Here is a 27641-nt window from a genome sequence, read left to right as displayed (position 1 = left end):
CTACCCCAAATAACCTGTTTGTTCCCATTTTGACAGGAGGTTACAAGCTTTACATAACCATCTCAAACTATTTAAAGCAACATGCTTACTATTTACAGAACACAATCTGAATGAACTTCATGAGCCAGTGCTTAACCTACTTTAGCCAGTGCAGGCCTGACACACAGATCACCTCTTTATCTTGCACATGCTAAAACAGCAGCCTGGGAGAAAGCCTAATAAGAGAGCAGCTGCTTCACTACTCACATGTATGAAAACTCTTTTCCATGTCCATTCTTGGGTTCTACTTACAGCAGTAACACTGACTGTTCAGCTTAGGGAAATTAATCCACTCTGCTGTAGCATAATCAGAATGAACAAATTTACTGTATCTACAACTAACAAGGCATAACTCAAAATCTTGTGTACCACAAGAATCCTAGGAATCAAGGAGAATGCTTCAGAGCTTATTGTGCTTAAACTTCGTGAGGTCACAGTATGGCTATTTCATAAACCTGTCCACATACTGACCATTACAGTAACCTCAATGGGCAAAAAAATCTAAATCAATGCCTAGTAGTTCTTAGATTGCAACCACATATTTTGTTACTCTGGTTTCGATACGTATCTAAAATAATTAGTATTACAGCTCACCCTTGTTTCTATTCACACTGGATTCTGCAAACTGGCCCACAAAAAGGAAAATACAAATAAACCGATGCAGAGATTGCAATAGAAAAATCAGGAGTTACACCAAGAAAGTCTCTGCAGGAAAAGAAGCATTGATCTGACCCAAGTTCAGTTGCAGCACTGCTGGTGTGTTCTGCCCTTCATTAAGTAGTGCCTCCTAATCAAACCTGTCAGGGAAACACACCCACCCCCAACATACAAGCCTAATTCATCAACACTTTTAAACTGCCATGGAAATCACTATTAACTAGTTCCTCTGTTCATTCTCACACATAAGTGACATGAATTTTGCTGTTTTGGTCAAAGTTGACATCTTTGACTCAAGTGTTCACACTCACTCCTGTAAGAAACCCTCTTTAATATATAAAGTCACGACATGGCTGTGACCTACAGCATGAAGTCAATAATCACACACCAGAGACAATTTTAATATAAGTACTTTGCCTATTCAAGACCTTAAACTTCAAGAAAGATAATAAATCAAGCATTCAGGTACTTGCAGGTGATGATGACCTGTTGACAAAAATTAAACTACTGCATAACCCTGCAAAGGTCCAAGATGTAGAGCTAAAAAAGCAAACACTCAACAGAAAATAGCTCTATCAATAGTTATCAGAATTTGAACCACTAATGCACACTGAAGCCTTCAAGATGTACAGTGGCAGGAACCAGGCTATGCTGGAGGAAGTATCATGTTGCACATTCATTGTTCCTGCATCCCTCAAAGCAGCTGTTCTGGTCAGGCAGGGTGCCAGCTACAGCTTTGGTCTGACCTGGTGTGGCACTCAGGGTCTCTCTCAGTACCAAGAAAATCCACTACTATAAAATCCAGGTGGCTTTAAACCTTTTCTAAGAGAAATCTTGTTTGCTAGGAAATCACAACTTCAGTCCCTGAGTTCCTTCATTGTTTAGAGACCCCCAAAACTTATTACCATGTTGTCTTATCTAGTCTAATGTTAATTAATGCATGAGATGCCATAGCACTGAATAGCTGAAACTATTACTGATATGGATAGAGCCACGTATTTTGTATTAACTGTTTGAACAGACCAAAGACCACTTCAAATAACGTTACTGTAGTTTGGTATTTTTAAGTATACCAGGATTATACTTTTTGGAACCTCATGCCACCACACTGGGGGAGGAATAGCAGAAGAACTCCAGAAAGACTTCAAACTACAGTGTGTTGTTTGATCTGAAATAGAATTAAGTCTCACTGTCACAGTAAAACTGGCTTACATACTGAAAAACATGTGCAACCTCTTGGCTGTTCTTGACTTGTTGCACCTCAGGATCAACTGATGTAATTCATGAAGCAGAACATTGGAAAAATTGCAGTTTCCACTTCAGTAAAAAAACATTTCTGTCCTTCTACTGCAGTCACCAGTCTAAACACCACCTTTGCTCATCCTGTGGCAGCCTCTGAGATGGAGCATATTAGCAGGAGAGCACAGGTCCAAAGAGTCTCTTTGCCACACAGTCACCTTCAAATTCCAGGGTGACAGGTGACCATGAACAAATACTTGGTAGGCACAGATACAACTCATACAGTTCTTCTTGCTCATGTAACTGAATGGAGAAAGTAATTTTGAGCCCTTAGGATTAGCTTTTCCTACCGTCTTTTCCACTTTTTTTTTTACAGTTGTCTTCATGTTCTGGAAGGTCTGATGTTTCACAAGTTTGTATTTTCAGCTTCTACTCCAGAAAAAGATCCTTCCAGAATTTAGCACTATGTGAGAGCTAAGCAATGGTATACAGCAGTCTACCTGATCATTTCATTCTATTTCTACCACATGAATCACTCACTTTACTGGATATTAATGTTGTATTTTCCATGAGAACTGAAGATATGGCATATTCCTTCCCAAGACAGCAGGAAAACCTACAACAGAGGGGGAGTGCACTGATGTATGAAGGTCTGTGGAAGAACAAAATAAAATCAAAGGACATAGAAATAAACAATTTATGGGGTTAAGAGCTGCCTGATTTCTTTCCTCCTTTTAAATGAAGGCATAAATCAGAATATTGAACAGGAAGGAACAAGTATAGAAATTAAGGTAAGGAGGGATAGATTAATCTGCATTTTCTCACCTATGAATTCTAAGCTTAAAAGGAAATGGCAATGGATACTTTGCTTTCAGAATTAAACTTTTGATTTTCTAGCACTAGTATTTAGCAAATTAGTAGCAACTGAAGCGGCAATCACCAAGTATGTTTCCAGAACTCAACGAGCAAAAAAATCATTCAGTAATGCACAGAAACCCAAAGCAAACAATAATCAACACCAAAACAGAAACAACAATAAAGCACATCAAACCAACAAACACCTTTCATCTCCTTCTGCCTCTAAAGCTTCACCCAACCACAGCTATTCAAGATCTTCATTCAGATAAAACAGCCCTTGCTTCAGGTTAAAGTAAATAAATGATTTAGTTCTGATAAATATTGATTTGAGAGAATTTTTTGCTGAAAAGCCTGGAGCAAGTTCCTCTCAGGACTCCAGAGCACTGGCAGAAATGTCTGCAGGCCCAAAACTTTTCTCTTCACAGAGCTGTGGCTTCAATATACCACTGTAATATAAAGCAAGAATTCTCCCTTTCCAGCACCTTCAGATCTATCGCCAGGTACAGCTGACCCACGTTAAGTTCTCTATAAGCAGCATTATCTAACTGCTGACCTGGTTTTGAGTAACTACTTGATAAGTTGAGCTTTTTAGGAAGATTTGAGAACATCAAAATGTTTGCAGTAAAGCTTAGAACAAAAATCCTTAAAAGTGCTTGTTTTCAACAGAGGTCTTTCATAAACTGACTTAGAAGTGAATTTGAAATCACAGAAAAAGTATTTTTGGAAACAATAAGGAGCCATCAAGATACATGAAAGAAAGGTCTTACTGAACTTCCCCTAATCGTAGTCCTGATCTTCACTGAGCTATATGCAGATATAGGACACATACACTTCTTGTATGACACTTCAAAACCCCAATATTTCTTGTAAACTTAATACGATTTTTACTTCAAATGTTTTCAGTATTTGCCTAGTTTTTAAACAAATGTTTTCACTAAACTTTAGAATGTTTGGAAACTGATTTATTTCCAAACTACACTTTATCCCTTTGATTTAATACACTTTAGTATCTTGATAGGAAGATTCTACTGAAACAGTTGGAAAAAACACCCATCAGGCCACTGTAGTGTGACTTTTGCTGCATAAACTACTCAGCTTACCATGAAAACATCATTTCAAAGTATGTCTTACAGGAAATAGTCAAGACTGGCTCAATATTAGTGTTGTGGTACAATTCTACAGCAAATCCAAACAGCCAAGAAACTTCCTATAGACATGGCCTGTTGCCAGGTTTTCTCCATAAATATCCTTGCTATATGGACTATTTTGAAGGTATAAGATCTGAGCAATTGAAACTATTTTGCCTGTCTGAAATATTGCAAACATCTCCAGAGCATGAAGAATGCAAGCATCAAGTCTAGCTAGAAAAAAAAAGACAGCAGGTTCTGAATTTTACATAAAGAAACCAGCAACAGACCACACAGGCAGTTGAAAGGCAAATCCACTAATACTTCTGGTCTAGATTAGCAAACTAATCCCAGCAGTGATTAACACAGAGAAACAGGTAAGATCTGATTAGCTATGTAGTAAACTTGCATCTTAAAACTCTAACACTGTCTAGTCATACCTAGAACAGAACCACTTACCAGCCTTGTCCATAGGCAAACAGATTGTTCTGTATGGCTTGTCAACCCACTACCTACACCCAGAGCTTCATCAAGAAAGTATTTAAAGAAAATTCTTTAAGCTATATGGAAATTGTCTCACAAAAATACAAGAGATGCACAGATCCCATCATACAGACATTTAGCTAAGTGGATATAAATTAGTTAACATCAGACCATTCAGCTCCAATATCTTCTAGTATTTTCCCACACACATTTCTATGTAAAGCAACTAATACCAGGGTACCCCAAACTGGACATTTTACCCATTCTAGTCAGCTTTTCTTTGGCACAGTGCAGGGACACTGGTGCACAACTATGTCTGTTCCTTACATTTTTATTGCTACTTCTGCAAACTGTCTCCTCCCCACTACTCTGAACAGATCTGCTCACACAAACCTTCCAGGTCTGGTTATCTATTGAAGGCAGTACAGTTATATTCACAAGCATAAGTGTTCTCTGACCATAAGATTCACTTTTACATGTTGAACTGTAGGACTCAACTTTTGTGTGGACACAAAGGCTCCAAAAAAATGAGCCATGTACATGTATTTGTATTACATGTAAAGTTACAGGCATGAACTAGGTTTACTAGTTTTGGTATTAGCATCTTTATTCTCTGTAGGGGTGACTAAGTGCATCCCTTAATGAAAGCAGTTTAGAGTTCTCCCTTAAAGAGAAGAGAGCTACCTGGAGTGTGTGTAGTGTCTTGCAGCCAATGAGATGCTTTGGTGAATGTGAGGTGAATGGGCTAGCCAATAATGTCATGACATGTTGGATGTGAGAGGATATAAAAGATGTGGATGTTGCTGAGAATAGAACTGCTACCACTAAGAACTACTACTTCTACTACTACTATTACTACTACTATGATCTATGAGGAAACTGACATTATCTCGAATAAACTCCAGCAAGTCTTCTGATCAAGCCTTCTGATGCCTGCTGTGCCTGAGCTCTTCTGTCATTCACACTGTCCTCTTTTTCGGGATAAGGGGACCCCAATAAATGGTGACCCCCAACATACCCCAATAACTGTCATGAAGAGGGAAGCAGAATTCTGAATAACTAGGAGTAAGCACCTCTCCATTGAGCTGGAGCATCTGCAGCTGCCATGTTAGAATACTATCTCTATTTCCAACTGCTTATTAGCAGTTTCTTCAGTTAATCCATATATATAGGTGCTTGCTTGCTCTTTTTAGCTTTATGGAATTACTCAAACTGTAAGGGAAGGCTTAATCAAACATTTGAACTAAGATTACTTAAAATCCCTGCATTTGTGATGTAAGTTTTTTGCTACCATGTTTACTCCCTTCCCCGTGGCTTCCTCAATTTTTGAAAATCAAGCCATTTTTCTCTGTCCTCTGCGTCAAGCATCTTTTCTGAGCTCTCTGCACTCTGGATGAAGTAGACTGGACTTGAAGAATGGGTTTTACAAGCAAAATCCAAGTTACTATAGGGTATGGCACTAGTAAGTACAAGCAGCCTGCTACCCTGCTGAAGGTGATGGTCACCAGTACAAGCACACAAACCTGCAACAACTAAAAATTAGTGCAGTTTATCTAGAAACAGCCTTCCTGTAAGAATTCCCTTCCCACACTTGAGGAAAGTAAAATCTCACCCGTGTCATTTTAAAAAAGTCTAACGATGGCCTGTTCCATCGTACATCCTCCTCCCGTCTGCGCTTCAGCCGGCTTTTCTTTTCATTCAGAACGCAAGGCTGAGAGCGGCACCTCAGCAGGCCCTGACGCCGGCTGAGCTCGGGTGTGGAGGTGGGAGTGCTGTTGGCTGAAGGCAAGAGATTTCCTGTCTCGGTGATGTGCTCCTGGGAGAGGGAGAGGCGGCGCCTTGGGTTAAAGTCACAAGGGCCTCCGGAATTCCAGCGGGTACTCGAGCTCGTGCTGCCCTCGCTGCTGTCCACGAACCCGCTGCTGGCAGAGGAAGGTCTGGGTACTGGTGATGTGTTGAAGCTGGTGATAGTGAAGATGTTATTTAGGGACAGTATGTTTTGTGGCAGACTGATGCTTGTGCTTCTCTGTAAGGTTGCACTTCCATGGCTGTTGCAGCGCTGCAAGGTCGCGCTGCCGCCACTGTTACAGCGTCTCTTAGACACAGGAGTCCAAACCTTGGAGTTGCCAGGCTTCCATGGGGACCGGCAGCGAGCCAGCTCATCCGGCTCCGACAGGGACCTGCAGTGGCGTTTGGTTGGTGGAGCCAAGGGCTGACCCGAGTTTTCGTTAAGGTTTAATTCACTTATCCATCCTGACACCATGGATGTATTGGAAGATTCCTGCTGCCACTGCAGACTACCATTAGTGGCAGTGCTGGTGTTGAATGGGCACACTGGGAAAGGGTAAGCTGAATTCCTTGTTGTGTCAGTCTGGATTGGGTAACCCCCATTTAAAGCTTTCCAAGGACTCTCTTCTGAAAACAAAAAAAGACACAGTTGAAAAATGAAAAGGGAAAAAACAAGTTGTTTTAAACTTAGTTGAATGTAAAATCATCAAAGTCAAGCTCAGAACCATGAGCCACAAATACCCAGCTCAACCAAAATTTTGCACTATAGTTAAGCATTCACTTTAAAAAAGTTAGAAAACTCCAAAAACACAAAGACTGAAAGTATTTCAGAAGCCAGTCCAGGCATTCCAACATGTATGTACCTTGTTAATACTTCTTCCTCTATACTGAATGATTTCAGCACTGTGTTTCTCAAAGAACCACAGAAACAGTTTCCTGGTGCACAGCACATACCACAATTAAAACATGTAACAGTGAACAACCTCAGGTACAACCAGAACAGTTTAATGAGTAATGTGAGAATGCATAAGGGACTTTTTATTCCAATTTTTTTATGCAAGAGCAGGATAATCTCTTCAGACTGCTGTCCTTCATTTGGTTGTTATGCTTTTCTATTAAGAACACCTTACTAAATGAAAACTTGCAAAGGGTGTTCGCATTCTGTGATGTGAAAAGCTTTAAATTAGAAACAGTATGAAGTTAAATCAGACTGCAGGTTGTTGCCTTTCACCCCACCCCCTCCACTACAATCTGGATATCAGCAGAAAAAAAATTCTTAATTCAGTGCATAAAATAAAGTGAGTATGCCTTAAGAATCTTCTACAAGTTTTACTGTGAATGCAGACATAGTGCACAACCTCTCATCTGAAGTGGCAAGGCTGGGTTAAAAGCAGTCTGCCAGTGCAGCCTCTCACTCTTTTGTGAAGCATTTCTTTGAGAACATTCTGCACATTTTACAGCTGTTCCTCCACATTATACAATGAAGTGTAAGAAGAACTACAGCAGACTTTGGATTTGCAAATTGAAAAGCAGCAAAACTGTTGGCCAGCTAACAGTGCTTCATGCTTGGTTAGAAAATTTGCTAATTTAAACCAATTAGCCAACTAAGTTTCACTTATCCTGGCTTTAAAGAAAGAGCATTTAAAATAGCAAGTTTTTCCCATATGCCTATTTAGGAACCTAGATACAGCCTAAACATCAAATAGTAGTATATTCTTATGTTTGACTGGCTAAACTAAGTTTTAGAGTAGTCAACAGATAGAAGATTTGCTGAGTAGCTTTAAAAGTTGCAAACTCAAATAGTTTACATTTTCCATGCCTAAAGTATGTCATGGATTATCCTGTTTATTTGGATCTTATTTAAAGAACAACCTATTGTCTCAAAATCATTTAACTGTGCAGACAGCTGGCCTATTCAAACATGTTTTATTAGAATTCCTCTGTCCTTCCTCCTCTATTCTTTCAGATGGGTACAACCACATACTGTGCTTTGCCTTAAGCATGTAAGCTCTTCAAGGCAGGGACCATCCATAATTCAATGCAAGTAAAAGAGCCAACACAATGGGGTCCAGTTAGGGATTGAAACTCCTAGCATCTACTGTAGGACAATTTCCTAGCTTGGTCTGGCCTGATCTTTAAAAATACTTAGGAAGCTTTCTCCCAGGCTGGGAGGCTGGTTTAAAGTTTACTATAAAAAAAATCAAGAGTTGCACCTGTGTTTTAATTGTTTATGTGGTAGAAACACCTACTCATTTAGGCTAAAAAAGATCTCTAAGATCAGAGTCAAGCCACTAAGCTAACATCAAGTCCACCACTAAACCATGTCCCCAGGTGCCATATCTACACATCATTTAAATACCTGCAGGGAGGGTGACTCCACCACTGCCCTGAGCAGCCTGTTCCAATGCTTGACAACCCTTTCAGTAAAGAATTTGTCTTAATATCCAATCTAAACCTCCCTGGTGCAACTTGAGGACATTTCCTCTTGTTCTATCACTCGTTACCTGGGAAAAAGAGACCGACCCACACCTGGCTACAGCCTCTTGTCAGGAGTTGTAGAGACAAATAAGGTCTCCCTTGAGCCTACTTTTCTCCAGGCTACACCTCCCCAGCCACTCCTCATGAGGTTTGAGCTCCAGAGCCTTCCCCCAGCCCAAGACTGAGCAAGGGTTTTGAGGTGCGGCCTCACCAGTGCCCAGTACAGGGGGACAGTCACTGCCCTGGTCCTCATGGCCACATTATTTCTGGTGCAGGCCAGGATGCCATTGGTCTTCTTGGCCACCTGAGCATACACTGGCTCCTGTTCAGCCACTGCTGAGCAGCACCCGCAGGTCCTTTCCCATCAGACACCTTTCCAGCCACTCCTCCCCCAGCCTGTAGCACTAAAGAGAACCAGCCCCAGCACTGAGTCCTGGGGACACCACTGGTGACTGGCCACCAGCTGGATGTAACTCCACTCCCCATCCCTCTCTGGGTCTGGCCATCCAGCCAGTTTTCTGCCCAGTGCACCTGTCCAAGCCATGAGCAGCCAGTTTCTCCAGAAAAATGCTGTAGGAAATGATGTCAAAGGCTTTATCAAGGTCCAGCCAGACAACATGAGCCTCTCCCTCATCTGCTACATAGGCCACCTTGTTATACAAGGAGACCAGGCAGGTCAAGCAGGACCAGCCTTTCACAAAGCCATTCTCCTTTAGGCCCTTCTCGTAGATGAGTGTCAGTTGCCAACCTCCAGTCAATCAGGACCTTTCCAGGGAGCCAGGACAGCTGTTAAATGATGGAAAGTGGCTTAGTGAGCATTTCCCCCAGCTCCCCCTACTCAATCAGCCCCATAGACTTGTGTGTGTCTCAGTGGTGTAGCAGATCACCAAGTGTTTCCCCTTGGATTGTGGGGGCTTCATTCTGCTACCCATCACTATCTCCCAGCTCAGGGTGCAGGGTGTCCACAGAACAACTGGTCTTACTATTAAAGACTATGGCAAAGAGGGCATTAAGCACCTCAGCCTTTTTTCTCCTCCTTTGTCCCCAACTTTTTCCCCTGCATCCAGTAAAGGATAGAGACTCACCTCAGCCTTCCTGTTGTCACTGATGCATTTATAGAAATCATTTTTAATTGTGCTTCTTGGCAGAAGACATATTAAGCTCTTGTTGGACACTGGCCCTATTAATTCTCTCCCTGTACAACCTCACAACATCCTTGTAGTCCTCCTGAGTTGCCTCTCCCTTCCTCCAAACGCCAGCTCTCCTGTTTTTTAATTTCAGTTCCAGCCAAAGCTCTTTGTTCAACCAGACCAACCTTCTTCCCCACTGGCTCATCTTTCAGCACATGGGGACAGCCTGCTCCTGTACTTTTAGAATTTCCTTCTTAAAGCACATCCAGCCTTCCTGGACTCCTTTGTCCTTCAGGACTGCCTCCCAAGGGACTCTTGTCAACCAGCCAACTAAATAGGCTGGAGTCTGCCCTCCAGAAGTTCATGGTGCTCTCCTGATCCCCTTCCTTACTTGTCCAAGAATCAAAACTCCAAACTGCTATGTCCAAGACAGCCCTCGAGCATCACATCACCCACCAGCCCTCCTGTGCTCACAAACAGCAGGTTCAGCAGAGCATCTCCCCTGGTTGGCTCACTCACCAGCTGCATCAGGAAGTTCTCCTCCACACCTCCAGGAATCCCCTAGACTGTTTCCTCTCTGTTCTATTGTATTTCCAACAGACATCTGGGAAATTGAAGTCCCTCATGACAAGGGCTAGTGATTGTGTGACTTCTCCCAGCCGCCTGTAGAGTATTTTGTCTGCCTCTTCATCCTGGTTGGGTGGCCTGTAAGACTCCCACCAGGATACCTGCCTAGCTGCTAATGCTATTTAAGACAAGACACCATTTTCCTATGAAACCTCACACAAACCAAGGTTCACATTTTAAGGGAATCCCCCTGAGCAAATAAAAATTCTCCATGCTTAAAGACAACAGTATATGAAAAATTTCAAGTCCATCCCTTAATAAAGCAGTACAAAGTTTACATATCAGTAAGCAAAATTTTTATTTTTGTTTGATAAAACTTACTATTATTCCAATAGGACCAAGGAGGAATAAAAGCAAATAACACTTGTATGAGGGCACTGGCCTTCAACCTATGGTTTGTATCATGTTGAATATTCTGTGTGGCAAAGAGTGGAAGAAGGTGCATAAAGATTTTTACTAGCTGAGCAACCTGAAGAGATGTTTAACAGCAAAAGCAGCATTACTGTGCTTCTGTACACCAGAGCAGATATTGAACAAAAAAGAAGTGTTACAAGGGCTTTTTACTATGCAAAGCAGATCACAAGTACAAAACTAACAACCAGCTATTCCCAGTATTGTTCAAAGACCAGCTTAAACCAGCAGGCTCTACAGCAGCATGCTCCATCCCCCTCACCTTATTTACAAAAGAAAGGCTTCTTGCTATACCAATTACTTCAGTAAAACACAGCTAAGGTTTCTGAAGAACTTACCATTGATTTCGAAAGGGAACAAGCTGCCACTTTTGTTCAGCTTCTCAGATGAGTACTGAAATCAGAGAAAAAAAGTTTTAACTGTGGAAAGAGTCAGCATTCACTTCAAGGAAACTGCATGCAGTTTTCAGTTTCCCTATATGTGCACTTAATGCCTTTAAAACAATGGGAGAGTTTGCAGCATTCTTTAAGAAATTCCCTAACAGCTGATCTTTATAAATAAAGCCTCTGGCATCTAATTATTTGTAATGATTTCTGATATATTGCTAAGCATCAAACTGTTTCAAGAGTTTCAACATTAGCTCATGTGAATAAACTGGAAAATTAAGAGTGATAATTCATCCTTAATGAAAAAGCTTTGATCCAATTCTCATTTCAGTGGAGAGGAAATTACAATCTGGCAGTTGGGTTTCCATTTTCAATCTTAAGGCTAGAAGGCAAAACACTTCATCTTCAACTAAGAGACAGGAATAGTTTTATCTAAATTAAATACACAAGCTTTTGCGGTTCACCACCACACACACTGTTCCAATCAGGCTTTGCTAGTATTGTACAGTTTCTTATAATAAATGTAGCAAAATGTTTTCTTATTTCTTCGAAGTAGAAAAGCCGTTGGAAAAAAAAATCTTTCCTATCTGCAATACATCTTTTTGCACAGCAAGACAAAGTAAGTTTGTATGCAGAATGTTTTCTATTTTCTTCACTAAGTTTACCTAGAAAATATTTCTAAAAAGGCCATTCTTAATGGTCTAGATTTCTCAGACAAAGGATAGAGCTTGCCAGGCAGCCTCCTATAAAGGAACTATAAATAAATGGCTCAAGGCTCCATCAGCCCAAGGGTCATTATTCACTCCCCCACCACCACCTCAGGATGGAGAGGAAGATTGCTTCAAAAAAGAGCAACACACTTTATGTGAACATTGTTCTTTGTGTACAGCCAAAGAAGATAGCATTGTATGTACACTTCCTTTCCAGATACAAAGTAAATTTTTAAACAAACATCCTCGGGTTACAAAGCTGCTTTTTTTTTATTTTGCTGTACAGCAGCACAGCATTAGTGACACCTTTATATCCTTGAGCCCCACACAAGAGACAAGCACTAAGCTGTGCTTAGTGTTACTGTTCTAGAGGTAGAAAATAACAGAAGAGATGAAAGCACAGGGGAGCAATCAGATTTTTCATCTTATTTTTTTATCAGCATCTACATATGAGACAAGCCATTTGACTCTTACTTGACATTTGCATCTGTAAATGCATTTTTAACTTCCTTCTAAAGCAGCAGCTTTCAGTAAACAGCAGAACCCCAAGTTTGAACCTCCACTGGATTTGCTGTTAATCAGCCCTACTCAAACCATTTGAAGTTTGCAACCTGCAAGTTATACAGTATCAACATTCAAAAAGTCAGTATGAATGGTTTACTCTAATCAGCTACCAAGGCTAGAACACAAGGGTAACAGTGGTAGTTACATTTCTGCTGTCCCTGAAGGGGAAAGTAACAAATTAAACACTGAAAGATAAGGGTTTTGAGCAAATTCCTCCTCTTGTTATAGTTCCACAAATTGAAGGCAATACCAACCTATTCAACTAGCAGACAGTAGTCAAGGAAAATGGTTTTGGAACAAAATTCTGTGTCAAAGTGTTATAGAAAATTTATCTTGAACCATATGGAAAATGGCAGTAAGATGACTTAATATCAGCACAGTAATTGGGGATGTTTAAGACATTATTTATTCACAGAGGCCAAGACAGTCAACACTTAGAAGGAACAGAACCTCAAGGACATTCCTGGGTGGCAATTATTAGACTGATACTTAGTTTTTACATATAGCTTTCAGCCAAATGCATCTTAACAAGGTTCTCCCCATGTATATCCAAGTGATTTGATTGCCTGCACTTCAGCCACCTTAAAAAGTCTTTCCATCAGGTAAAGACTAAACTACTGTATCTTGGACAGCTGTAAAGGACTGACATTTTTCAGGGGGAATATGGAAAAAGTGGGATCACACACAGACTGTCTGTGCTCCAGAGAACCGCAATGTTTTCTAATGTAGACAGCAACCCCATCCTCAGAGCTATTCCTGATGAGCTTTTATTGAACTCAGTGCTTAGTTCTATAACAGAGGAGACATATTTCCTCTGCAACTTATCTCTTTAGTGATCATTTATACAAAATGCTACTAAGTTACCAAAAAGTTCTTTGCTAATTCTTTGGAGATTCAGACCAAAAACCTGAAGAACATCACACATGACATCACATTCTGAAAAGGGAAAATAAGCTGTACCTCTTCCAGTAAAAGCTCAAGGCACTGAAATAAGAGGTGAGTGACAAAGGGGACAATAAGTAACAAACCTACTTTACAATATATACTCGGTTTTCTATAGCTGAAACTGAAATACTTGGAAACACCTTCTACTGGTGTATTTTAATGATGTCTGCAAGTGCAAACTTAAGTAGGCTCTATCAGGCTGTAAATTCTTTATGGGAGGGAGGATTTTTTTATCTATAATACAGCACATGGTACAAGTCCCACTAGATATTACTGTAACAGGGCACTGAACCAGTTTATCAGCTCTCCTGGGCTGGCCATGCTCTACCCTCCCCCTATTCCCTTTGTGCTATAATCTACCTGAAACTTCCTCAATGAAGAGCTTTTTTATGACAGTGCTCAAAAAGAGATTGCAATTACTAAGAACCTTGACAAGGAAGTCTGCCACCCTCTGTGTAATGGAAATATTCCTTAGAATAAGGCCAAATTATTCAACAAGGTCACTTTCCTGAAGAGGAAGCACATCCATCTTCCAGCTACTGCTTTTTGAAGAGATGTTAAAACATGTACCAAGATCTCCTGCCTCTTGAGAATTTTCTAGGGGAAAAAGGCAGATTTTAAGACAGATCCACAGAACAATGGAACTATGATTTTCACCTGAGGTTGAAATGGTTTGCTTCACACCAAAAAGTGGATCCATTTTGAAACGCTTGTTTGTAAACAGAATCTCTTGTGCAGCTGGAAAGGTTGTGCTCAAAAGGAAAAGAAATGAGAGGTACAACGTTTAGGACAGTGCTGCAAATTTCATTTGGTTTACTGAGTCTCAGCAGCTGTTCTTTTGTTAAAATATTCACTTAAAAAGGCACCTAGTCTGAACTAAATGGAAGAGCCATGCAAGTGAGGCTGACAACAAATTACAATTTCCATCACTAATTTAAAAGTGTTCTTTGCTAGTGGAAGCCAAGTATAACAAAAATAATTCTGGCTATTCTTTACACTCCAATCTACTACATTAACAACTTCACAGCCTGTGCTATCCTCCTCATTATCCTCAGAATGATGACTTTATAATTTTAAAATTACTGGCCATAGTTTCAAGACATTTTCTCCAGTTTACAAGTGGATTTGAGCTAATCCAATTTATCAGCACTCTTTCCAAACCACAGGAAAGTCACTGTTTATCAGTCAAGTACTAATTTAACCACTGCCATACTATGGGACTTTGAATAGGCCATGCCAGAGCTCCATCTCTCTACCAAATACACTCCAAATATGACTACATAGGGAAGAAGGAGGAGGAACATTTGACCCTTTCTCAGAATGTGAAGAAGTGATTAAGTCTTTGGGTCAGTGGCTTTCCATCTAAGGATGTCGGCCCAATTCCACATCTTTCAACAGAAGCGAGATTCAAAAATTAAAAATAATGAAAACCCACATGCACAGAAGGGTTTTACAGTAAGACTTCCTTTCACAAACTTTTCTGGAGATCTTTACATTTCCTTCTTAATACCACACCCTGAAGTCTTACAGACCACACATTGTAACTGCTCAAACCAACATGAGATTGCACACAAAAAAAAGGTAAAAAATTAGTCAGAGTGTACAGAAAAGTCCTCAAGCCTCTTGAACTAAGAGATCTTTGTTCAGGAGAATAGAGACCAACTAGTTGACTTAATTCTGCTGTCAACCCACGAAAGCCACAATGTGCTTGCAGAACTTCTCACTGTTGTAAGGCAGAGTTAAGCAACCAGAGACATGACTTTACCTTGTGAGCTACAGTACTCGAGATAAAAGCCTGGGACAGCCTTCTTTTTTCTACAGCAGGACACTCAATCATTTGGGTATTTTTCTGAAGGCAGATGCAGGACATGGATATGCAACATAACTAAGCATGCACTGGCTAAATTACACGAGTTACACCACCTTGGAAAATTAGTATGTCATTTAACAGAGCAGCAAAAAGCTGTATCCACTATTTTACAACATAAAAGAAGGGTACTTACACAAACACCACAGTGTACTATGTCCTATACATGTTGTCTTTTGATAAGGGTTAACAACATTAACCCAGGCAGGAAAAGTTAGTCTTAATCCTCAATCAGCTCACAATGTTTGCTAACCACACGGTGCCACAAAACTTTGTGCCAGCACAAGTAATGAAAGGTGCAGCAAGATCATTGCAGAACTGCTCTAAATTGCTATCAAAAGAAACTACAGCATTAACCTGAACTTCTTGCTAAAGACTAAACGTGTTAGCACTGATACCAGAGCCCTAATTTTCCCCTTATTAAAATTCAGCCAATTGTCTTGATCAGGGGTATTTTTAATCATCTTAGGTTCACATTTTAGTCAGGAAGCCAACACTTGCTCCCATGAATCCTTTTAACTAGGGAGCAGTTTAGCTGCACACTTCTACTCACACTCACTTCTCTATTTCCACACCTCACTAGGCAATTTGCACACTTCCTCAGGGTGCCATTGTGTACAAACAGAACCTGTTCCTGGCCCCAGAATCCGTTTTCTCTAAGAACTAAAGCCCTTACAAAACCAATTACTTTGCAGATAAGAGGAGGAGAAGAGTAGCAGAGGGGAGAGGAGGAAACAACTGATGAGACATGTGCCATTTTCCGCTCCACTTGCTCTTCTTCATGCTTTATTGTAGGTACAGATAAGGACAGGAATGAAAAACAACCAACCTACAACACATTACAGAACACACTCCTGTACAGACTCCACACAGTGCAGCAGCAGTAATACATTATTCTCTGCTCTCAGAGGTCTCTGATCCAAAACCTACAGTGACTATCAGTAAAAGGACAGTTCAGTTTCCAAATCTACGCAAACTTCAGGCCCTCAAAAACTAGAAATTACAAGATGTCACTACACGTTTAGTTACAAACACTGCTACTGGTTACGGGTCATTGTTGGCTTGCACTTAGGCACAGATTTTAATTAAAAATAATGACTTTGCCAGTTCACAGATACATCAGATTCTCCTACAAACTGCATATCCCAAGTGCTTCATCAAGCTAGATAAAATAAATGCAAGCTGAGTGAGCACCTCTATTGAGTTAATATCCTTCAAGACCTTTAATCTGGCTTTCGAAAAGAGCACATATTTAAGATGAAAAGTAATAATTATTACAAGAACTCTAAATGGACCTGCTATTTGAAAATAAACCCACTTGATTAGTGTCTACTATTAGATATCCTTACTGGACAAAGCATTGGACACATGAGAATTGCAGGGTCATTCCAAATATGCTTCACCTGCTTTGGGCTCATGAAATAAACAAGGAAGCAGTTCAGCTGCTTCAATACAAGTTACAAGAGGCAGAATCTTACTATTAAAAGTAACTGTTATGCTTCAGGTTCAACGTTTCCATTATTAATTACTTTAAATAAAACAGAGAACTACAGTTAACAACACTGATTTTGAGTCAATTTTTTTTTGTGTCCCACTGGAACCTTCAGGTTTGATCTACAGAAGGGTGCAACTGCAAATAAAGTCAGTAAAACAAAGCTATTCTGCACTACATACAGAATACGGTCTTAGGGTTCTCAGGTAGGCACCTCACTGAGGAGTAGATAGTACTTAATTCACAAATGAGATGTTAAGGGAACATATTCCTTACTGTCTGAGTAACATGACTGAACCACATCCCGGACCCAGAGATTAAACCAGCAGAAAATAACACCATAAATATTACAGAAGTTTTTTAGAGGACCAGGCATCTGAGACACTGATAAAGCAAGGATCTACTCTACCAGCATCAACAGCAGGCTGGTAGCAACCTGATTTTTAACTATTTATTTGAAGACCTGTTCTCCTTCTGCCCAGTGTTCATAGCTACCTACATGGCAGTCGGGGATTTTCATAAGTCAACAGTGCTCTCAGATATAAAGACATCAAGCTGTTTGTTATAGGAAGTGAAGAAAAAACTTCAACCCACACCACTACTTGTGTTTTCTGTTAGGGGAAAAAGGAATCCTGAGAAGCTTAGATAATTCTATTTTGTGAAGAGAACTGGCTTTTCATTACTTAAAATGAAGTAGTAAAGTTAAAAAGATCATTGAAATAAGAAAGCACCATTACAAGAAGGGACCATGCACTTCAGTTCCACTCCCCCTCCCTTTTCAGCTCTCATCCCACCTTGCAAACCAGCACTAACTTAAATAGCTGAATTCTGGCTGATCTACAGTCTTGAATTTGTTACATAGTTCCAAGTTGCTTTGCATTTCACACTCATTACACATTATTTGGTAGATCCTTACCAGATTAATATTGTATGTTTTACAGGTCAGATCATCCAAGCTCTGGTTCTGCAGCTTTTCAGTTATTAGTGTTACCATGGTAGTTGTTCCTTTTCCACTGCTCGCACAGAAGTGTTGGAGGCTCTTCGGTCTCTTCTTTCAATACTCATGAGCCATTTCTGGTTTGGTTTGAAGTCTTGAGATTTATGCTTCCATCTTACTGCCAAAGTTTATTTCCAAAAGCTGTCAGTGTATCATGTCTGATTTCCTGTAAAATTGGAGTAGAAAAAGGAAAGAGTGAGAAAAATTCTTGTGTAAATCATAATTAGTATTGCAATAACACAACTCTTATTTGGACCATTCCTTCATGCAAATATATCAATCACTCTGTGCTAATGCCTGGCATTTCAGAGGACATGTTTACTCATGAAAGAATATTCCTATTGAGGTTCCAATGATTACAACTTCAAAAAGGAGATGAGACTCCTACATAGAAAAAAACAGGTATAATTTGGCTGTCTTCTACTATTAAACTGATTCTACCCAGGATTTCGATTCAAGGCTGAAGGAAAGACTTAAGCTTTCCCTCATTTAAACTACTGAAGTCTTAGCTAGATATACTGGAACAGCACATGAAGCTGGCAGATGCCCACAACACTGTTCTGCATCTTTAACTCTATTTGCCATTTTAAGACATCCTACCACATTATTTCATTGCTACCCCTTTCTTAAAAAGAAAAGTGGAACAGTGAGTAGTTCAAACACTATAACCACCTCCCAAACCATCAGCTACTTTTAATATATTTAATATATTCCCCTGTGGGGTTTTTTTTGTTTGTTTGTTTTTTGGTTTTTTGTTGTTTTTGTTTTGTTGTTTTTGTTTTCTGTGGGGGTTTTTTTGGGGGGGTTGGTTTGTTTGTTCATTTGGTTTTTTTAAAGGTTACATAATTGTTACCTGTCAGCAAACACCAGATATTACACTCATAAGCAGGACAGATTCCCATGCACATAAAAGCATCACAGACAACTGAGATATCTTTATTCTGTGAGCAGTCATCTAAATCAAAAGCACTCAGTTCACCAGCTGCCTCTCTTTATCTTAAACATCCCTCACATAATTTCTTCCCCTCTCTCTAGTGACTCTAGTAACCATTCTTTATTATGATTTAATTTGGTCAACTGTATTCAGTGACCACTTATGGAATGAAATGAGGGAAGAGATCTACACAGAGGTATTTCCAAATCTAAATAAAGCAACATGAGGCTTGGGGGAAGGAACACTGATGCTGCTAAGACCGTAAGTTTTACTTCCATTTCCTAGTTTTAACATCTACGGTAAAACAGAATAGCAGAAAATAGTAACTTCCAATTGATGTTTCCATAAAATACTGCCTCTTCAACATTGCTACTTATCAGCTCTTGAAATAACCACAGTAGCAAGGAAAAAAGCCACTTAAGGCCACGAGCCAAGTTAAACCCATTTAAAACTAAGATATTAATAGTATTAATGATGATGTTGGATTATCTTTTAAACCTGTTGCCTTTGAGTACATCCCCAAATGATTTTCATATGCTAACCATACATTATTTCACCTTCACAGCAGCCTGTACATACCAACCTCCCTTAATCTGAGAGCTGTCCCACAAACAAAACTTCTGCCCATCTTTTGGCCTCACTCTTGTATCTACTTTTGTGCTATAAGATAGGATGCTTACAAGTGCTCTTTCACCACAAATAATGCCACCCAGATAGCTGGAACTTCAGCTGGTCTGCTTTTACTGGATGTGTCCTGCCTTTCAGGAAAGCACACAAACTGAAATATTTACCACATCTTCTGAAATTGCACCAAGTCAAATATTAAAACATCAAAGCTGCATATAACTGTTCCATATGAGCATCTGCCAAAGCCAAGTGTGGGTCATGAAGTGCTAAGCAAGTTTAAGGGCAAGCATGTGAATGCAGCAGCATTTAGAGTAGCACAATCTACCACTGCTCTGCCCTTGTGAACCTGGTGAAGCTTAAACTGGATCTAGAAATCCAGAATAGAAGTCAAAAGAAAGGCTGACTGGGGGTCAGAAGTTGTCCCTGTACAGACTGAAAATACATGGAGGCTGCAGAGTAACTCGTGCAAAGACGTTCAGATCCAAGTTAGGGATGAGTATTTCCACAAGTAAGAGGCCTATACTAAGAGCAAGATGAGCAGATGTTTAATTATTTCTGCTTGGAAGGGTCATAGAAGAAAAAAACCCAAAACCAATAAAACTACCAAAGATGGAAGAAAAAGGGTTTGATCCGTAATCAGTTAACTATAACGTTAATATTTTGCTTAGTACTTCTAATCTTCAAATATTTCACTGAAATTTTAAGTCAGCTTAATACAAGCTAAAATAAAGGGAGACTACACAGAATGGTATTTGACTTTAGTGAAGGAACCAATTGACTGAAAGGATAAAGGAAAGCAAATGAAATCCCTGAAGCATGGCACTCTCAGAATCACGCTGAACTGTACAGTTACCCACATTCATAAATTCTACCAGCTACTGAAAGTAATACTTGAGAGCTGAAATCACTCAGGCCCTTTCTGACATCACATAACCACTCAGTTCTGAAACACAATCATTGTGGAAATCCCCCCTAAAAAAGTTTCATTTCAGCAACTCACACTTACCAACAATACTTTTTCACATGGGGACACACTCCATTGAGAAAGGTATTTTTTTAAAATATGGGACAGGGCTGAAAAGGTGCTGTTGGCCAGGCAAGGCTTCATCTATCTGTTCCCAATTTCTACTGCTCCCCTCACAAGTAAATTCCATTTCTCAGCATGAAGCACAACCCTAAGAGCAGGAGTTCTACTTCAGATAAGAGCATGCTTTTCAAGTGCGTTCTCTCCTCATCTCCCTTGAATGTGCTTGGTCAGTACATGGGTATTCACTGTCTTACACTACAAATCTGTTCTTACCCAGCAGCCCTTGCTCATGATGACACAATGAATGTTTAAATGAACAAAATGTCACCAACACACTCCTACCAAGCAAAGCCATTCCAGGCTGCAGTTTGATACACCTCAGCTGCCATCACAACTGCCAACACATTTTCTTCCCTGGCTATTTGTGGCCCACAGCAGTGTGCCAGCACAAGTGTTTCTGCTCATCATAGAGAACTAGATCAAGGAATTTTTATAGCTGGATAAAACCAAAGCACTTCCTTTTGTTTCTGGGAAAGGTTGGTTTCCAGCTGGATCAGTTGCCCAGTCTGGTTTGCCATGAACTGGACACAAATTCCTGTGTGGGCACATTGTGGGATGCTGACACTGCTTGTCCCAGTACCTGCCCAACTACAGCGTCAGAAAAACAAGAAATAAGCCACACAAGAAAGCCAGTTGACATCAGCATTTCCTACACTGAGCCAGGCAGATTCTCCTGTAATTAGGAATCAGACATCTCCTGAAGCATGGTTTGAACATGTTTTGCTCCTATTTTCCTTCTCCAGTTCATACTCCTTGACTAGTCAAGCTTAACAGCTCAAAGTGATCCAAAGTCACCCCTGCAGCCTCAGCACCTCAACTCAGTGCCCAACATTCTGGTTCACTCCAGTTGAGCTCTTTATTCTCCACCAGGAATGGCTTCCCTCATCCTTGCTCATTAATATTGGCTGCCAGGAGACAAGAGATGCTTAAGAGTTCTGAAGCATTCACTCAGTTGTTACCATTCTAAAGCTTTGTTAACATATATTTTTAAGCCTTTTGGCCCTCAATACCTCCTAGAAGGAAGTTCCTCATTGTGCTTTCATGTTTTTGGGGGGGTTTGTTTCTTTGGAGACCCTCTGCTGTGGTATGTATTTAATGTACCCAGAGAGAGTAACTGGTTTACTTTACGTACTTATTCCACCATTCTATTTTTCCAGAGCTGGTTAAAGGCAGCAAACTTTGTTTTTCAGTCTCTCCTTATGCTTATCAGGCTGAATCTGCTCAAACTGCTCAGCACTTCAAACTAACTGGATTTTCAGTAATATGAACCACTTGACCATCCTTCTTAGAGCAACGTGGATCCTGCTGAATTTATATTTTTTCAGCTGCCTCATGGCATAGACCTTGGCACAGTCGAGTCCTGCCCTACTCTCTTCCCAACCCATAAGTACACACCTCTGTGCCACCACCTCTGCAGGCAGCAACAGAGCCAGGTATGCAAGTTCAAACACTAATATCCTCCAGGCCTTGAGGTAACAACAATAGTTCTTGGAGCTCCAAGTTGGATGAAGCTCTACAAGATTATGGCCATCTTTCCCTTTGCACACCATCCTTTATCCAGCCTGATTAGGCAGAACAGTGAGGAAGCTGAGACCTCCAAGACAAACATGCACAACAAAAGATGTTAGTCAGTCTCTGTCCTGGGAGAGACTTAATCTTCCTTGGATCTCCTTAAGCTGGGGGGCAGAGGTGAGGTGGAGGGAAGAGAAGCTATTTTTGTTGTTGAAAGGTAAACTAATGAAAAAGAATAAATGGAATATAAAAATCAAACTGCAAGTGCAAGCCAAAGCTAACATTCCTCACAGCTGGAGAATGGGCTGTGATGGAATCAGTATCACCATTGTCTCCAATTTGAAGTTCCATTCTATTCATTCTGAAGGCTGAGAAAACTAAAGACTCATTATTCTATCTCTATAGTACTACTAAAGGAGAGGTTTTATTTCTTTAAAAGTTTAGCCACAAGTAGTAATGACTTGTAAGATCTCTGCCAAAATTAAGAGTGGAGATATAGAAAAGAACTGCTCATGTCATGAATTCTGTATCTTCTCAGTGACATCACTAGTGTCTTTTTTGGGAAGACTACTAAAAATACGGACTACCCAACCTCCCAGTCAATTAAAGGATGTCAGAGGCTCATTCAATTTGACAACCTACTTTCAAAGAGATGAAGAGTCCTGATGAAGAACACAAAAGCCAATACAAAAATCTCTTCTTGGCTCTAAGAAAGTAAGGCAGCCAGACTCATTTCCAACCCACTCCTCCTCCTCCCTGCATCCTGCAGGACAAAATGTTCCAGCAACAGCTCATCTCGATGGGAAAATTTACATTTGTTTGAAACACTTCTAACAATTTCTTCTCTGTTTCTGGAAGTTCTATCTTGGATAAAGAAGAGATCATAAGATTTTTAGATGATTTCCCCATAACACAAATGTAGGTGTTTCTTGATGATTGCAACTCCATCTTTTTTTTTTCTGCCTATGGTACTAAAATTACCTGTAAGAACCCAGAAGGTTGTTCGCTCTTTTCTGTTACTTCACATTATTTCCCATCTTTGCTCTGAGTGCTACATGGAACCCTTGCAATCAACAATCCCATACAGACACACTTAGCCTGCTCCCAGTGGAGGAAAAGGATTAGCTAGAGTCAAAATTCCAATTCGGATAAGTAGGTCCTTTAAAATATTATCTCTGCTTCAGCAAGCCAAAGCAGCTAATCACTCCTGCAGTACCAACTCCAGATCCAGATGATTTTGCTCCTAGAGTCTAGATGAAAGATGATGCGATTTTTTTGCCTCCTGGCACTTTCTGCAGCATCCAAGAAGCATTTCAAAAGTGAAACATCACACAAAACTGATCAAGATTTAATAGAGCATTGTCTGTCCCATCCCAGCTATGCTTGAGGCAACACTAAGATGGAAGACCAGCTTTTCAAAAACAGCTACACTAATGCTTTATGCCATCTAAAATAAAGCTACAAAATATCTTGCAATACAAAATTCCAACAGGGAAGAGAACATTCTACTTCTAAAAGTACATATTTACTACAGTGCTAAGAAGTTCACAGGGAGGCTAAGCATTCCTTACTACATAAGTCTATTATTAACTTTTAGCCCAGAAAGGTTCTCGATAGCAGGCACTTAAAAGAGAATTATTTGGACTCTATCCCTTTCAGCACTAATTTGCAGTGTGGCTATTCTGCAAACCTTTCAAAATTCCACATCAAGTTAAAAAAAAATAGATCAGTTTTAGTTAGAAAGATTCCTTCAGCGATAAAATTAGGTATTAGAGGGGGACACTTCAGTTTCCAGCATGTTCTGCTTTAGGGATCCTCTCCATGCAATTAACTAGCACCCCTTTATCTTCCAAGGTTCTCTACAAAACGTTTTAAAACAGTGCACTAGAATAACAGTTTCTGACCAAAAGGGACAAAAAAATAGTTTGTATTCTGTAGAAACTGTTTCACAACAGTCTAGTAAATTCTGTTTAAATAGTCTCTTCTCCCTGAAGAGTTCAGATGTGACAAAAGGTAAGGCTCAACACCCCACTCTACACATGATGGAACTCTGAACAAAGCCAAAGAAGCCAGTTCCAATTTAGAGCCAATTTGCAATTCAGAGTTTCTCTAAAAGGACTAAAGAGATATTTCTTGAGCTATAGAACCTCTTTGCTTTCTCAGTGCAGTGCTTTCATAAGCCAGTTTTTATTAGAAGGAAGCTTCAATATTCTGAGGTATTCAAGTTTGGTTTAAGGTTGACACAGCTCCAACACCAAACTGCAAAGCCAAGCTACAAGGCATCCTTTACATTAACTGAGAGCCACTGGAGTCAAGCTTCTCAGATGTTCCACAGGCTCTGGAAGGACAAGCAACACCAAGAGCTCAAACTATCTGCTGAAGAACACACTTCATGTGCAAGGCAGGACTGTAGGTCACCATTCTAAGGTCACGAACGAGGATTTGGGTTGTTAATAACACCTCTAGAGGTACATGAAATAAACATTAGGTCCACCTTCCTCAAACGCAGAAAATCACCGCTGAGCCCAGAATTTCACTGTTTTGACCCTAAAGCATCATCAGTAACACCAACTGGTCACTGAGTCAGCTGTGACAAAATATAAACTGCTACTAAAATACAGCTGAATCCCACACACATTTCTACTCCATCTCCCACACTTTGGATGCAAGAGCTCCTATGAGAAGGAAGGAAGGAAAGCCTCAATCATCACATACAGCCTCTGGACCTCAGTTTACTTAAGACACAACACATTTGGGCAAATCCATCAAATTCAAAGGGAATAAGCAGCACTCAAGTTGTCCAGTTGAAGAAACAGACTTTGCTCAAAGCCTCCTGTCTGAGATGAAAATCTGCAAGCACAAGTACCAGAAATAAACTAAAGAGAATAAACTGGTTTCAGCTGGTGACTTCCAGTTTGCAAATTCACAGGCAGATGATGTGCTGGCAACAGGTTAAATGTAACACTTCATTATTGCCTTGGATTGTAGGTTTTCTCTTTCTCCAGATGCAAAATTCACCCTGCTTGTTTGAGAAACACATTCAAAATACAGATTATTTAATTATTTGATAAACTTTGAATTGGAAACAAAATATTTCACTCTATTACATGATGAACTCTTGTCTGTAAGAAATATACTACCCTTCACTTTGCAAGTTACTATCAGTGGTTTGGGTTGGTTTTATTCTAAAAATAGAGGAAGGTCTCCTTTCACAAAGGAGAAAGAGTTGAGATAGGGAATGTTAAACCTTTGTCACATTTTATAGAAGCACATTTCTAAAAGCAGCAGAACTGGTGAAGTAAGCTCAGACTTTTTCCAGGTCATACCTAATTAAAGCAAATAATGTATCACTACAGAAAACTAGGGCTAAGAACTCAGCCCAGCCAGAGGTTAAAGCATTTATTATTGCCAGCTGGTATCAGTAAGTCAGTCTCCCAGGTTTAAACCTGTCTCTCAGACCTGAAGACCACCTAATAGTCACATCACAGATAGGTCATCCTGCACCTTTTAAAGTATCTTTGTCAGACAAGGCAACAGATGAGCTATGCCTTGTGGCTGTACAAAGATGCTGTTCCAAGATCATAGAATTGATTGGGTTGGAAAAGACCTCCGAGATCAGAGTCCAACCCTTGGTCCAACTCTAGTCCATTTACTAGATCATGGCACCCAGCTCCACGTCCAATCTGCATTTAAAAACCTCCAGGGATGGTGAATCCACCACCTCTCTGGGCAGCCCATTCCAATGCCTGATTACTCTCTCTGTAAAGAATTTTTTTCTGCTCTCCAACTTCAATTTCCCCTGGCAGAGCTTGAGGCCGTGCCCCCTTGTCCTATTGCTGAGTGCCTGGGAGAAGAGACCAGCCTCCACCTGGCCAGAACTTCCCTTCAGGTAGTTCTAGACAGTGATGAGGTCACCTCTGATCCTCCTCTTCTCCAGGCTAAACAACCCCAGCTCCCTCAGCCTCTCCCCATAGGGCTTGTGCTGCAGTCCCTTCACCAGCCTTGTTGCTCTAGTTACATTCTCTTTCCTAAAATAATCTACACCACAATGACAGGCAAGGATTTCATTAATTTTGGGGAAGAATATTTACATCTCCTCTGTTTGGAGTTCCATCTGAATTAGCCATCAGCACTGGCCTGTGACCAGTCATGTCCCTGCAATGTGCCATTGAGACTCCTCCTCCTCCCCAGCATTACTGCACAAAGCCCAAGGCTACAACGGAGTGTTGAGGAACAGAAAATGTGACCTACTGACGCTTTCACACATGAACACCAAGCCCTTGGCTTCTGCCTTAATGATGAACTTAATGAGCTAATGGCCATTACTTCAAGAATACTATACTGAAACCAAGAGTTATTGCCTGTTCAGTTCAGAACAAAACCAAGTGAGCAACCACTTAAAGGGTATTACTCCAACTTTCAGTCTCTGATATTACTGAAAGCTTAAAGCTCAGGTCCTACACAAATTATTTTTACCTCCACATACAGTTTTTATAACTATTTTAAACCAATGGAAGTATTTATATAGTATGCAAAGCCTCTGATAAAATAAAAAGTTCAGACTCAAGCAATAGCTTAAAGCAGTAATATTAGTGTCTGGAGAAATGTACCTATCACCAGTCTAAACCTTGCACACTCCCACCAAAGCAAGTGATCCAGAATGTACAAGACCCCTGAGATTTTATTTTACTCCAAGGCTTGGGGAATAAAAAAACCAGATCAAGATTAACAGGTCCTACTGCTGAGATATTTGCTTCACTTCACCAGTTAGAGAAGCCAGAGGAAAAAAATAAAGGAGAAGTATCACCAACTTTGTCTTACTGTGTGACCTTAAAAATGAGAAGTAAAACAGACAGATACACACACTTTAAAAATACCCAGGGCTGAAAAAAAATAGCACTGACCCTTAACTTGTATGGCAGTGACAACAATGACCACCCCACACACATCCTGCTTTCCTGTAATAGAATGGAATAATATCAGCACTGTTCTGTTACCACGGCCTATGGGCTTGGAGTTGAGGGATTATACAAATCTCTTCCATACATCCTGCTCCCAAAACACACACAGCTAATAAACCTCCTCCTGTTTGCCTTCAGGTTCATTCTGAAGCGTTTCAGACATCTGGTTGGCATGTTTAAAATAAAAGCCCAGCTAGTACGGTTTTTTTTATGATCCCGAGTGTGAAACGTTCTTGCTGGAGGCCTCAGGCCAGGTGAAAAGCACTTATGTTAAGATGCTACTTCATGGTATTTCAGGGATCTAATGAGCTATATAATCTGCACACAGGGAAGTCTCCCTACATTAGCTTGTGTACAACTGTGGAAATTAAAAATGAGGAGCCTATGGTAGTCCAAATATTTGTCAGTAAATAGTACAGCTGGTGAACTGCAGATAGTACTAAATTTAGAACTCAAGTGTGAGCAGTACTCTGTAAATATCCATACATCTCTACGCTTGCTCACAGTAACTCCAAGCCTTACTGTCCTAATTCTTCATACTATGAGTAATATTTCCCTCTCGGGACAAAGTATTATGCCAAAATTAGTGGTGTAAGAAAAGATCCCATCTTCATCTCAAAATTGTAACTCTCCAGATCACCATGCAACTGTAGTGAATGAGCACGTGCCTGTTTGTATCCTTATTTTAAGAGTTTACAACAAATACATGGTTTACATATTTT

At 40.3% G+C, this 27641-nt stretch overlaps 1 protein-coding gene across 2 annotated transcripts in view; it reads right to left on the bottom strand.

Annotated features, from left to right (window-relative positions):
* FAM53A (family with sequence similarity 53 member A) overlaps positions 1-27641 on the bottom strand; it is a 70548-nt gene that overhangs the window by 30953 nt on the left and 11954 nt on the right. For both annotated transcript variants that reach the window (XM_071555243.1, XM_071555244.1), the window contains exons 2-4: positions 17718-17964; positions 11176-11230; positions 6016-6818 (exon numbers count right to left, since the gene is read on the bottom strand). In XM_071555243.1, coding sequence (XP_071411344.1) covers positions 6016-6818; positions 11176-11230; positions 17718-17795 — 936 coding nt within the window. In that variant the 5' untranslated portion in view covers positions 17796-17964. The remainder of the gene's footprint in view (positions 1-6015; positions 6819-11175; positions 11231-17717; positions 17965-27641) is intronic.

The sequence above is a fragment of the Pithys albifrons genome, chromosome 5 (assembly GCF_047495875.1).
Source record: "Pithys albifrons albifrons isolate INPA30051 chromosome 5, PitAlb_v1, whole genome shotgun sequence".
Taxonomy (NCBI): domain Eukaryota; kingdom Metazoa; phylum Chordata; class Aves; order Passeriformes; family Thamnophilidae; genus Pithys; species Pithys albifrons.
The sequence above is the reverse complement of the archived record's forward strand: the minus strand, read 5'-3'. Positions and strand labels throughout refer to the sequence as shown.